The sequence below is a fragment of the Alexandromys fortis genome, unplaced genomic scaffold, assembly GCF_014885135.2.
Source record: "Alexandromys fortis isolate MF-2015 unplaced genomic scaffold, M_Fortis_MF-2015_v1.1 scaffold_367, whole genome shotgun sequence".
Classification (NCBI taxonomy): Eukaryota; Metazoa; Chordata; class Mammalia; order Rodentia; family Cricetidae; genus Alexandromys; species Alexandromys fortis.
Window position 1 is genome coordinate 367,171 of NW_026068258.1, and position 13,630 is coordinate 380,800.

General features: G+C 44.2%; 1 protein-coding gene across 1 annotated transcript; it reads right to left on the minus strand.

The window, feature by feature from the left end:
- Positions 1 to 6,616: 6,616 nt before the first annotated feature.
- On the minus strand, positions 6,617 to 11,136 carry LOC126494321 (protein RoBo-1-like). The gene is made up of 4 exons (XM_050131596.1): positions 11,064 to 11,136; positions 10,210 to 10,362; positions 8,769 to 8,900; positions 6,617 to 6,846 (listed from the first exon to the last, which is right to left on the minus strand). Exons 1-4 carry the CDS (start codon positions 11,134 to 11,136, stop codon positions 6,617 to 6,619), a joined length of 588 nt encoding a protein of 195 aa, XP_049987553.1.
- Positions 11,137 to 13,630: the final 2,494 nt, after the last annotated feature.

Consider the following 13,630-nt stretch of genomic DNA (forward strand, 5'->3'; position numbering starts at 1 on the left):
CCACATAAAACCTGATAAAGCTTGAAAAAAAATTCTAGACACACACACAAACAGAGTTTGACACAGCTTCTTGTTCTGTTTGCTGGCAGCCTGCCACAGCGCTTTTAAGAGAGGTCTTTCTAATTCAGCACTAAGGAAAATAAAAAACTGCACAGTTTCTAAACGCCAGCTTCCTGGTCCGTGCTGCCAGCACAAACACTGCCTCTATCAGGAGGCCAAGCATTTAAATGGGATTTGTGAGCAGAGTGCTACAACGTGTTTAATGGCAGCCTAGACCTGCTGTGTGCCTGAAAATAAAGCTGTGAACATGGTTCACACTGAACAGACCTCCACCATGTTATACTGGGTGGAGCCAAAAGGCAAAGCAGCCTTAGTCCTAGTAGGTATGCTTAGCATTATAAGAAGTGCTCCTGGACAGAAAATTAATTCAGATACACAACAGGACAGATTCAGACAGCAAAGACCTCTAAAGGAGACACTGTGTGTTTTTAAAAAATGTATGTAGTCTTGAAAGAGAGAAAAGAAAAATAAAGAAACATTAAATGTAATATAAAAAGTAAAAAGTAATAGAGCAAAAAAATTAAGCCACATAAAGATGGAATATAGCAGAGAGTATGGATTATGTATATTATTGTGTTTTCTTTGAATTTTTTTAACCCTGAAGGAGCTAAATACAGAGATACAATTCATTGTATGGGCTGCTAAGATAAACTGACATATCTATTTTTTAAAGGTATTTTGACTTCAAATTTTGAGTCTAAGGATCTGTTGCTTTGGAAAAAGAGGTCTTCTTTTGCTTCTATAGAGAATGAGAACCTGTGAGTTGCTTCCAGAAGAATGTGGTTTGGTTGACCAAGACCCCCTGACAGGTCACCTTGAACAGCCCCCAAAATACTTCACCCAACAAAAAGCAGGAAGCAGTTTGGAGAGAACTATGCCCAAATTTTCCAAATATTGTTTATAAAAGTTTGTTTACACTTAAAGGGGGATGTTATATAGAGATCAATACTTTGCATTGGTATGAATCTTGTTTTATTGATACAAATTTTAGGTCAGTTTGTTATATGTATATTTATGCTCTTGATTAATGTATTGTGTTTGTGCAGCTCATTTAAAAATGCAATGCATAATTAAGAAATATAAGTTAATAGATAATCATCTATAATAGTCAAGCTTGTAGTCATATTAGTTAGATTTTCTGGATATACAGAGATATAATTTAGTTAGATAGATAATCTTCAAATCTTTCAAAAACTAACAAAATATGGCATTTAAATTGTTTTAAGAAGTTAGGACTTTTCATTACAGTGAGAAATATCTGCTCCTGGCAGCACCAATCTACTTTAAGAGGATGATGGGCATCGAAGAGGCTCCTTATGGAGTTTATTAACCATTTGCTCAAAAAACTGCTGTTGCCTAGACTGCTTGAGGTTATGCTGTATGAACTAGACATGCAGGAACCACAGAGAAATGACTGCTGAACCTGCCTATAGCTGAGACATTCCTTCAGAGTTCCAGCTTCATGAGTCTGCCAGACATTCTGCAGGACAGAGAAGAAAGCAAATGATGAACTTTGCCATTACAAGGCATAAGAGATCTTCAGATTCCTGCTTCATGGATACTATGAGCCTATAGGCAGAAGATGGGTGCCCCAATGTTACAGAAGAACACTGGGTGACTGTCTAGACAGCAAGATGTCTCTGTCAATTCTAGAGTTTGGAAGTTGCTTATAATGCACTTTCGGTTTACTTAAGTAATATTGTATCCTTCTGGAGTTTGTGATGGAGTTAAAAAATAATTATAATTAGTTTTCTTGAGTTATGATAACAGATAAAATAGATATAACTATTGTAACTATAATTTTGGCTTGATACGTGTTAGATGTAATTTTACTATGTTAAAGTTAAAACCTTCCTTCTTATTTAAACAGAAAAGGGGAAATGGTATGGGGATTTCTCTCCATGTATTGCTTTTATTGGTTCATGAATAAAGAAGCTGTTTTTGGCCAATGACTTAACAGAATATAGCCAGGCTGGAAAAGATATATAGAAATTTCAGCTGAGTCAGGAGACGTCATGTAGCCGCTATCACAGACAGATGTGCTGCAATCTTGCCAGTAATCCACATCCATGTGGCTATACATAGATTAATAGAAATTAGTTACCCAAAGGTATAAGAACTAGCTAGCAAAGCGCTTAAGTGATTGGGCAAGCAGTGATTTAAACAATAAACTTTATGTGTGATTATTTGGGGACTGATCAGCTGTGAATGAACAACCAGCCTCCCCTCAACAATGTTTTAGGCATATAGAGCTAGGAACTGAGCAGGTGTCTTGTCACTATTTTAATATCTAACCAAATAAGCCTCAGACACAACTAATCAGAAGAGATCAAAGTCACCTCATTCCAACTTAAAAAAAATGATCCATGAGGACATTAGGATTCTTAAACACACACTCAGCCAACGCGGATCTACCTAGCTTTGTAGAGCAAATGTTCCACCCTGATGATCAGAAATGAGGTTTCTTCTTTCCTTAACTGTAATTCAGCAATTGTCTCTTTGGTAACAGCCATCCTAACTAAGGCAGCCCAAAGTAGCATAAATCCTAACTTCTATGGTGGTTAAGGGTATTGAATGCCATTTGCATCTCTTCTTAGTTTATTAGCCTCTCTCTCTCTCTCTCTCTCTCTCTCTCTCTCTCTCTCTCTCTCTCTCTNTCTCCTTATTTGTAAATTATAAGTGTTAATATTCTGTCATATATATATGTAAAGAGGAAGTGTTAGAGGTAGAGGTTCAAAGTCCAGGAAAAGGACTTTGAAAACTTAATTGCCCCCGTGGCTGATAACATAAATGATTTGGAGACAGTCTTCCCTGAAGTCGTTAGTATAGATCCTCATTTAACACAAGCAGGTGGCCTTGTAAGAAGGCCACCTTGTAAGAACAGAGATTAGGGCAGGTGTTGGGGCACACATTTTAAACCCAGAACTTGAGGGCAGAAGCAGGTGGATCTCTGTGAATTTGAGGCAAGCCTGGTCTACAGATCACTTTCCAGGTCAGCAAAAGCTACATGGAGAAACCCTGACTTGAACCTCCCATCCCAAAAAACAAACATACAAAGAGATTAGTGCCCATATAACCAATATGCAGCAGGCAGACAACATATAGATGCAGGAAGAAGGTCAGCTAAAACCTGAGGGCAGGATCTTCAGGGAAAGCAGCCCTTCTCCCAGGACCAACACTCACACTTCTAGCATTCAGAATCAGGAGAACATGAGGTTGTGTGTCTGCCATCCATCTGTGGTACTGAAGGGCCCAGACTCTCACCCAGTCTGCCCCACACCCATTTTGGCAGCCATGACAAGTTTTCCAGCTTCCAGACAGAGGTGCAAATGCAGAGACAACCATACTGAGGAATTCTGGAGTCGGGAGAGGAGAGGAAGGCTAGTCAGCTGAAGTGTCACAGAAGGGACCACAGTGTCTTGTGAGCATGTGCACAGCAGAGACAGGGAGAAGCCAGAGCAGATGAGGTATTGTCTCCCGAAGAACAGAGGCTCATCCCATGTCTTCACAGACCCAAGGGCTGCTGGTCAGCTGATACTCAGAGGCAGGCACGGTAGCCGCAGAGAATGGGTAGGGGATTCTGCTGTACCGTAGTTAGGGTTTCTAGTGCTGTAAGGAGACACTACAGTCACACTTAGAAAGGAAAACATTTCACTGGGTCTGGCTCACAGTTTCACAAATTCAGTCCGTTATTGTCTTGATGGGAAACATGGTGGCAGGCAGGCAGACATGATGCTGGTGAGGGGCTGAGAGTTCTACATCCAGATTAGCAGAAGTATTGAAGAAAATGTTACACTAGGCATGGTTTGAGCATCTGAGACCTCAAGCCCATCCTCAGTGACACACTTTCTCCAGCAAGGCCACGCCTGCTCCAATAAGGCCTCACTTCTTGATAGTGCCACTCCCTCTGAGCCTATGGGGACGATTTTCCTTCAAACCCCACATGGTGTCAGACATGGGTTTGTTAGTGTGGGGCGATAGCTACAGGCACCAACTGTGTGCTTCATGTATCATCGGCTAGAAGGGTGGGACTGGAGATGGCAAAACACTAAACCTTTATTGTAGAAACACACCCAAGTGACAAAGAGATTCCTGATTGCCACTACCATGTCATCGCTCTGAGTGCAAAGAGGAAGGAGTGGCAACTACCAGAGAAAACTGCAGACAGACAAACTCCTTCCTTGATCCTTAGGCCGCCAAAGCAGACTGTGCTTCTTGCCATGATGGTCTATGATGTGGGCCACGGTGTTTCTCTCATCATCAGAAGGCAATGGAAGGAGCTTCTTTGCTTTGGCCAAACCTCACACGGAACACCATGTGTCCTGTCCAGAGCTCCTTGGAGAAAAGCTCCTGCAGTAACTCTGTCAAAGGACTGCTCTCACGATGCTCTCACATGCTCTGTGTCAAATGAATTTGCTCCCAAAGATGGCCACAGCCCTTAGTAAGGTCCCCAGTACAGGACCATCTGCAGAGCCACACTCGGTTCCAACCAGTCTCACTGATGCATAGCTTACAGAACGTTGAGAAATTTTTAATTGGAAGGTCTTATTATTGGCTGAGTTATAGTCTATAAATAAGCACACATCTAAAACCCAACACCATTTGTGTCATCCTTAGGTGATGAGAGAGACTTTGCAGAAGCAGGAAAGGACCCTGAGACAGGAACACTGCCCTGTACTACCCGGGGCAGCTACCAGGGTCCGCGGAGGAGAAGAAATGGGCACCAGAGGAAGAGGCTCTGAGCCAGACTCAGAGTGGAGGGTGTGTGTAGACGATGGAGGAAGGAACTCAGAGTAGAGGAATGCAGGTGATCCCTGACCACCATACAGAGAGGAAATGGGTCTCCACGTGATCCAGCACAGAGAAACCAGCTCTGTAGACACCTGAACTTTAGTTCAGGTAAACTTGGTTCAGACTCCTCCAGAACTGCGGCTTTGTGCTGTTTCAAGCCACCAGTTTTACTGTGATTTGTTATGGCTGCAACAGAAATCCAAAACAGTCAATAAAATGTAAACAAAGCACACGCCCCTGCTAGGACATAAAATCCACCCCACGAAGATGGGCAGCATCCAGAGTGTGAAGAGTTCTGGACAGGCCTGAGGAAGCTTGTTCTCTTCAGTCCACAGAGGACGTTAGACTGAGCTTGGAGAAGCCTTGAAGCTGTTACCAGGGGAGACAGAGAAAGTCTACAGCAGGGGAATCACAGCAGGGCCTGGTGGATGCAGAGAGACAGTTCTCACATACCAAGTAGCCATCGGGCACTCTTCTCCTTCCTGAAACCTTGGGAGACGTGCTGGACCCTGTTGGAAACCGAATCTGAGAGCTGAGAGTCCATTTGCGCAGGGTTATTCTGTCGGAGGTCAGGGCCACAAGAACATGGTAAAGTTTGGGTTCCATGCAAGCTTTCTCTCTCCTGGAGTCCCCTTGCCTTGCTGGCACACAGGAAGGGCAGTGCGAGCTGCCAATGGCCCAAACCTTGCCTTGAGAGGGGACAGCTTTTGAAGATCTTGGAGAAAATATCTTCATAATTTAAAGCGAGTATTTATAACTTCTTTAGCAGACAGCCACTGCCTGTACCCTGGGGCAGATCCCTCTAAGATGCAAAAATAGGCAGAATAGATGGTGATGATTCCATGCTCATAGTTCTGAGGTGATAGAGTTTCAGGGGTACCTGACTTCCTGTTTTATTTAGATCTTATTTTATTTTATTTTTCTCTGTAGCTTTGGGACCTGTCCTGTAACTAGCTTTTGTAGACCAGACTGGCTTCGAACTGAGATCCACCTGCCTCTGTCTCTGAAGTGCAGGGATTAAAGAAGTGCACCACGCCTGGTAATATCTTATTTTTATTTTATTCTATTTTTTTTAAACAAGGTCTTGTTGTATAGTCTGGCCTGCCAGGAAATCACTATAAAGCACATGATGTCCTCCTACATTCCTACATGCAGTAATCATACTGCCTCTACCTCCTGAGTGCTCATGTCTCACCATACCTAGCTATAAATTTCTTGAGCTGTGTTATGACAAAGTGTGAGAAATGGTCCTCCAAAGCCATGAATTACCCATCCAAATTCATTTTCTTAGCAAGAGTCACTTACGAATATGAGTAGAAAATAATAATCAGACATGATATGTTCCAGGATGCATGGCTCAAGGGATGGTTGGAGACAAGAGTAGGACTAAAGAGAATCTCACGAATGTCATCTCAAACATCTTGGACATGCTACAAAGAGTGAAGGAAGGAGTCATTTCAAAAGAGATGGCTCTGCAATTAAAATCGTGTTCTTACAGAAAACCAAAGTTCAGTTCCGAGCATCCACATCAGGCATCTCACAACACCTATAACTCCAGCTGAAGAAGATCTGTTACCCTCTTCTGGACTTCACCAGCAACACGCACACGCATACACATATATGCATACATGCACACACACGTGTACACATGATACAAATTTTGAAATTCAGTAAAACTGAAAATCACCAGCTTTTCATTCCCCCACACTGAAGGATGCCCTCCAAGCGTGTGTGTAGAACTGTGGGATTTCCTGAGCCTGAATGATCAAAGCAAGACTTTCAGCAGGAGGAGAACAATCAGCATTGGTACTGTTGAGATGGATGCAGGTAGAAGGCCAGTTCTATCTGGAACTGATGAAGACCGAGCTAACTCACTCGAGCAGAAGGTGAGGAAATTTGTGCTGTTGAGAACAGTTATACTCCTGTTGCAGGCGCTTTCTGTCGCACAGCCCATTCCAGTGATCACAAAGGCAAAGAGATGACTGCTTCCCACTGCTAAGAAAAAGACTCAAAAGTTAGTCTCCCTTCGTCTCTTCCACCCTCCTCACCCACAACCACTAAGAAAGGAAACTGTGCTCAGAATGATCCAGAGTCCACAACTTGACTTGACTAAATGCATGAGCCCAGCTTCATTCCATCCATACACAGGCTCAGCCTTACTGTCCTCTGGTCCCTTGTCTCCCCAGTATAGAAGGAACCATTTAGAGACCGTTGCATCTCAGACACAAGGCTAACCCTGGGGCCTATGTGTACCCACTCACTAGGAGAAATGAGTTTGTTGCACATGGAAGAAGGCCAGATGCAGGGCCTCAATTATTGGGTAAAATCCTTCTAAGGTACCTGTCTTCTCTACTCAGGCTCCTGTGAGTAAAATATTGTGATTTCCCCCAAAACTGACATGCCTTCTTTGAGGGCACAGGATTCTCTATGAGAATAGCTATGGAACACACTGGATGCCTGTTTCCTGGAGTACACTGAAGTAGAAGCCTGTCTCACTAAGGATGGCATCAACCCTCCTCCGTATTCTATGATATCCCATTTACTTTATTCATCTCAACTCATCCAGACACAGGGCCCCTCTCTTGTTCTCTCCAGACCTCTGTAAAATTCCTTCCACATAAAAACATAGCTTGTCTCCAGACCTGTCAGACTCTCAGTCTATCACGTACCCGTGCCTAAAACACCACTAATTCCACACTACTTTTCACGTTCTTATGAGAAGCTGCTAACTCATCCCCATAGCATACAGTCTGGAAGAAAAACCCTACAGTTATTTTTGAAATTAATCCCTGAAATGTACCTGTGCCCCTCACAAATATGTACTTTTCTCCTGCATAGGAAATTATAAATATTTCACTAAAATCGGTGACTTTATCAAAACCCGAGAACTTATTGATGGGGTCTGAGTCATCATAACGTTGGTGATGGCTTCAAGTGTCGTCTCTCTGTGCACTTCTGATCAAGCTCCTATTCCAGAATATCACAGCAACACAGATGCCCAAATCTGACTCTTCCGTGGGAAGCAGTTCATTCCTACCCCCTTCCCTCAGCTCCCACACCCATCTCAACCCTTCTTCTGCCACCTCTTTTCTTTAAAATGGGCTCAATCTGAGTTTAGAGGGACAACCAAACACTTGGTCCCTTGTTGCCTTTGCTCTATGGGCTAAACAGTTTTTAAGATAATCTGAACCCCGGGAGCTAAAGAGATGGCTCAGTGGTTAAGAGCAATAGCTGCTTTTCCAGAGGACCTGAGTTCAATTCCCAGCACACACATGGCAACTCACAACTGTCTCGAACTCCAGTTCCAGGGGATCTGACACCTTTATACCAATGCACATAAAGTTAAATAAATTATTTTTAAAATTTTTAAAAAGGATAGTCTGCCCCCATCATGCTAATCTCCTGGCAGAGGCCCCCCCAGGCCTGGAATCCACTGAATCCACCTATCACATCTGGGTTCATCTATGTGACTAACAGGGCACGAGATGAAATGATATGTCACTTCTAAGATGAGGGCTTGAAAAATCTCTGCTCCACTAATGACTCTGTGTCTGTCTCCCATCACTTCTCCAAGGGGGGAAACAAGAAGATATGCTAGGAAAACCCCGGCAACCTATGAAGAGGCCATGGGAAGAGAAAGTGAGACCTGCCAAATGTCAAAAATGAGCTGGTTCTCCATCTGAAGAACCACAAGACACCCTGGGCATCTGAAGGACCACAGCTTATACCAACAGCAGGACTTAGCCTGACGAGACACCCTGAGATAGTCACACAGCAATGCTGTTCTCAGTGTACAGACTTTCAGATACTGACTGGTGATAAATAATTATTGCCTTCACCTGTTAGGTGTGGTATTGGTAGTGATAAATGGCGCTGTGCCCTTAACAATATGAACATCCTTGAGGAGATAATGATACCTGTGCCAATAACCGCAACACACTTCGTCTCGTTTCCCGTGCAGTTGAGGAAACTTAGGATACCCTGCGTGCCTGGCTCCTCATAGTAGGCAAGACATTGAATACCATTGGCTTCTTCAGATGCCTGAGGTACTGAATGGAGAAGAAAAGGTTTTTATTTGGAGGAAAGGGCAGGAAATAATAGCTGAGACTATCACTGCCTCACCCAATACAAAACCATATAGTTCTTTCATGATTGAACAACAAAAAATACAACTAAAATGCCAAAGGAGGAGAGAACAAGAGATGGGTATCAGAGATCTTTTGGTGATGGTTGTGCACCCAACTCTCTATACCTCTCTTCAGTCACTCGCCTGTCTACATGGCAGGAGAAAAATTCCTAGATATTGGGAAAGGAGATAGTCTGCCATCTAAAACTATGCTGACAAAAGGGTGAGGAATTAGTGCCAGTGTGACAAGAGAGAGAGGGTGTGTGTGTGTGTTTGTGTGTGTGCTCCTAGATACTTCTACTTAGGAGACTAAGGATGGAGAATTACTTGAGTAGAGGAATTCAAAACAAGCATGGCAAACACAGCAAGATTCCACGTTCACAACAAAAACAAAGATGAGGGACTAAATAGGTGAGAAAAATCTCTCAGCTGAACGCTGGGGGTACACATTTAAATCAATAGCCTCGAAGAAAAGAGTGAGTGCCAATCCATGGCACTCAGCTGTCACTCATTCTCCCACCCGGGCAAGGGGCTTGCATCTCCCCTTTCGCTTCTCAAGGACGAGGCCACAGGCAAAAGGAAAGACAAGCAGGCCACTCTGGCACAGCCCAGTGTAGGGAGGACTCAGAGATATCCAGAGAAAGCATGGTGCAGGTATCCAGGGTACAGAAATGAGCTTTAGTCCTGTTGTGCTCTCATGACTGAGCTTATCAGTCCTATAGCAATATAGATATTATCACTTGTTATATCTAAATGTTAGTTGGTCCCCCAGAGTTGCCTATATAGCTGGTCACACACACTGTACTCCCAGCTGCACCAACTTTGGAGGCTGAGGAAGGAGGATTGCTTAATCTCAGTAATATAATGCAAGCCTGGATACATGAAAGACTCCATCTCAACAATACAAAAATCCAGGATGAGGAATAAAAAAGGTGAGGAACTGTCAACTGGAGGAGCAGAGCAAAGCATTTAAACATACTGAGTCATTGAACCTACTTAGAGAATAGACCCAGGAGCAATTACTGCTGCCCAGCTGTCACCCAGTCTGTGTACACAACTCTGTGCACACAAACCCAAGAGAGGGGCGTGTATCCAACCCAGACCCTTTACAAAGGAAAGCTTCAAGCAAAAAGGGAAGGCAAGTGTCACGGCTGCAGCCCATCAGCAGAGATGCACCCAGGGAAAGGCAGAGGAGCCCTGAGCAGGTGGGCCCAGGCCGGAGCTGTACTCACGTGTTAAGTCATCTTTGTTGCAGTTATCAGATGTGCAGCAGCGGTTCACAAAGCTAAATCTCCGTTGATCCCCCAGTGTGGCTGAGAATTCCAGTTCGCTACATGGGTCTTTAGAACACCCTTTTTGCTTAAACATTTGGTTTGTAACCGGAGCTGCAAAAAATTGAACCACTAAGTAAATTTTCCTCCTGAGTTAGTGGAAAAGAACCTGTCCCTTCATGCCCTCTGCCTTGAGTACTGCACTTCTCCAAGAGTCCCTCCATCTGCAATGATCTGTTTCAGAGAACGAACCAACAGAGGGACCATTTGTTACTAAGGGAGTGACTGGTGGTAGAGTACATGCTTAGAATGTGTGATGCCCTGAGTTAGATTCCCGATGGTGTGAAAGTAAGAAGAGTCACACCCGAATGATCCTCATCATGTAGAACCCAGGTCCTACAACAAGCACATGCTCCATCTCCACCGCCTCCCAGAACCCCAGGTCCCCAGTCTTATCTTGGAAAGGAAGCAAGGATAAAATGGAGATTGCTCAAGGAGTGAGGGTTGGCTTACATGGTGTGTCAAATCTCTGTATTTGATTGAAGCAACCATTAGAGTCTACACAATCATCTGCAACCTCAGTACATTGTTCATTTTCACATGTATATACCATACACTGGTTACTCTCTGCAAGAAGGAAATGTACATAATTTTAAGGGTAACCCAAGAGCCTTGTTGTTGATGTTTTCCTGGAGTCAAGAAGTCATAAGAGGCTAGATAGGAGTCTCGTCTGGTTGGCTACTTCCCCAAGGTTCTTGACTGCTCACCTCCCCCTTCCCATTTTTAGGAGAAAGGAATGCCATGTTTAGTCTTACCCTCAGAGCTGACAGCTAAGCTGGTAAAGACAAAGAGTGTGAGGAGGCTCTTCAGGCTGGAGGACCAGGCCATGGTGACTCCTGTGAACACTGAATGAGATGCAAGTGAGGACAGTGGGGTCAGAGCTATGGGACTCAGACCTGTAATCCAGCAACCCACACACCAACTGTGGTTTTTGTCCGTGTTCATTCACACATTCTTTCTAAAAAAAAAAAATTATTGAACACTTGCTTTAAAGTAAATTGAGAAGGATGCAAAACTGGAAAACATTCCATATCTATATCAAGGCATGGAAGATGGGGAAGGGTCTCTCTTCCCAGGGAAGGAATTTTACCCAAGAGAATTCTTGCATGGGCCTGAAGGGCACTAGATCTCCCTCCACACTTGACAGGGCTGAGTCAAGAACGGCTCCTCTGGAGAGCAGGTGCAGGCTTTCTATGTGGCAGAAGGTTCTGGGCCATGGCGCTCAAGCGCCATTGGCCCCTTAGCTAAGGACATGAATTCACCACTTCCAAAGTCATCTTTCCCCTAACAGCTGGCCTCCATCACCAGGTATCACAGCCCACACTGGAAATGCTTACCAAGAAGTAGTCTTGCTCTTCTGAAAAAACTGCCTTGAGAGGAAGACCAGTGATCTCACCAGAGCGAGAAGGAAAGAAACACTCACTCTGTCCGCACTATCACTGACTTTTATAGCCCAGATAACCTTTGCCTGGCGATTAATGCACAGTAAATAGTATCTTGACAGGAGACCAAGTGTGCTAAATTTCCTGATCTTCTAGAGAGAGAAAGAGATACCATGAGAACAGCTCTTCCTGATCTCTGTCTGGTAGGAGAAGGCTTGGATGGTCCTGGACCTCCACTGAATTACAGAAGAGGAGGAGGCTATTGTGGTCCTGGACCTCCACTGAATTACAGAAGAGACTCTAGGGACTTGAAAGTTGCAGCACGCAAGATCTTGGCTCTACACCATCCCCCACTTTCCTTCAGTGGAAAAAAAATCTCAGTATTCCCTCTCACAGACTTCATTCTTCCTACCCAGAACCAAACCTCAGGACCCACGTGCTTTTCTGCTGGAGAGGTACTGGGTATGTTCCCTTACAATATATTCTTTATCATTCTTCCTTGTTTTTATCCAAACTCTCGCTAGCTCTTTTTCGTTCTACTTATTTGCAGTGGAGAGAGAAACAAGAGAGAGTCACAATTCATTTGCCCTTCTGCAATTGTCCCGATATGGTTACAAATTCTTAAAACCAGGACAGTGTGGCAGGTATGGAGATCAGGAAGAACCCACCTAGGAACCCACTATGTTGAGTGTGGAAAAATGCTGGAGCTACAGGAAAGGGACAACATGGCTGCCCAGATTCCCTGAGGCTAGGGTGTGGATGTATGGAAGGAGTCATTTTGACAGGGACAGCTGGGATGTGGAGGTATGGAAGGGAACATCTGACAGAAACAGATCAACAGAGCCTTGGCTGTAACATCTACAACAGCATGGAAACCTAGGGGAAAGGAGAGCTGAGCTTGTCCTTGAGGGTCAGGAGTATAATTCACCATGGCCAAGAAAGAGAGAAATGGAGGGAGAACACAAATATACCAGAGCAATGAGGACAGTGGCATCAATCCGTACCCTGACCTAACAAGTGACACCAGCAAGGACCACGGCAATCATATTCTTCAGCCCTTTAGATGCCTAGGATGGGGGCCCATCTGTCCAAAATATCCATTGGACACCACAGCAAGAGTTCACTCAGGCAGACAATGACCTCAAGCACAAAGTCCTCGGTTTGATTCTCAGCACTTCAAAAATCTGAGCCAGGTGACACTCACCCACAATCCCAGCACTCGGGAGGAAGAGGGAGGAGGACCACAAGTTCAAGTACATTCTCAGATACTCAGCAAGTTTTGACCAGTTTGGATTGTGTGGGGGGAAAGTCTCAAGAAAGGGAGAGTGAGAAGGGAATCCTTGACTTTATGTAGGAGATATTTTCACCAATTTTAGAATTTAAGTAATCAAACAAGATTTAAATACTTTGAAAAGGCATGAGGTTGATCTGCAAGTATTGTAGGTTATACAAAACCAAATCCTGAGGCCCCTTGGGTAACAAAGGACATGTGTGAGGCAGAGATGCCCTGCTCCACATAAAAACATCTGGTGTTTTCTTGGAAAAGCATCACATCTCAGATAATGCTCTAATTTCTGACCTGCACGGTCACACAAACCCTCTCCAAATTGTTGTGCACCACTGACAAGAATAGAGATGCAGAGGCAGGACCCAAAGAGACAGGAACAACAGAGACAACCAGAGGTGTCACTCACTCCCTGTGACATCATCAGAAGACACAGGTATCTGGTCATCTTCCGCAGGCTGTCACATGCCTGGGATCACTGGGCCATCCAATACATACAGTTCAGCACCACAGCCTGGACTGCTAGCCCACTTCAGGAAATTCCCATGTTCAAAACTGTTGCAGTCACTATAGCCAAAATGCTGGATGACAGAAATGCTCTCACACTTTCTCACATAGATTCTCTCTCTCTCTCTCTCTCTCTCTCTCTCTCTCT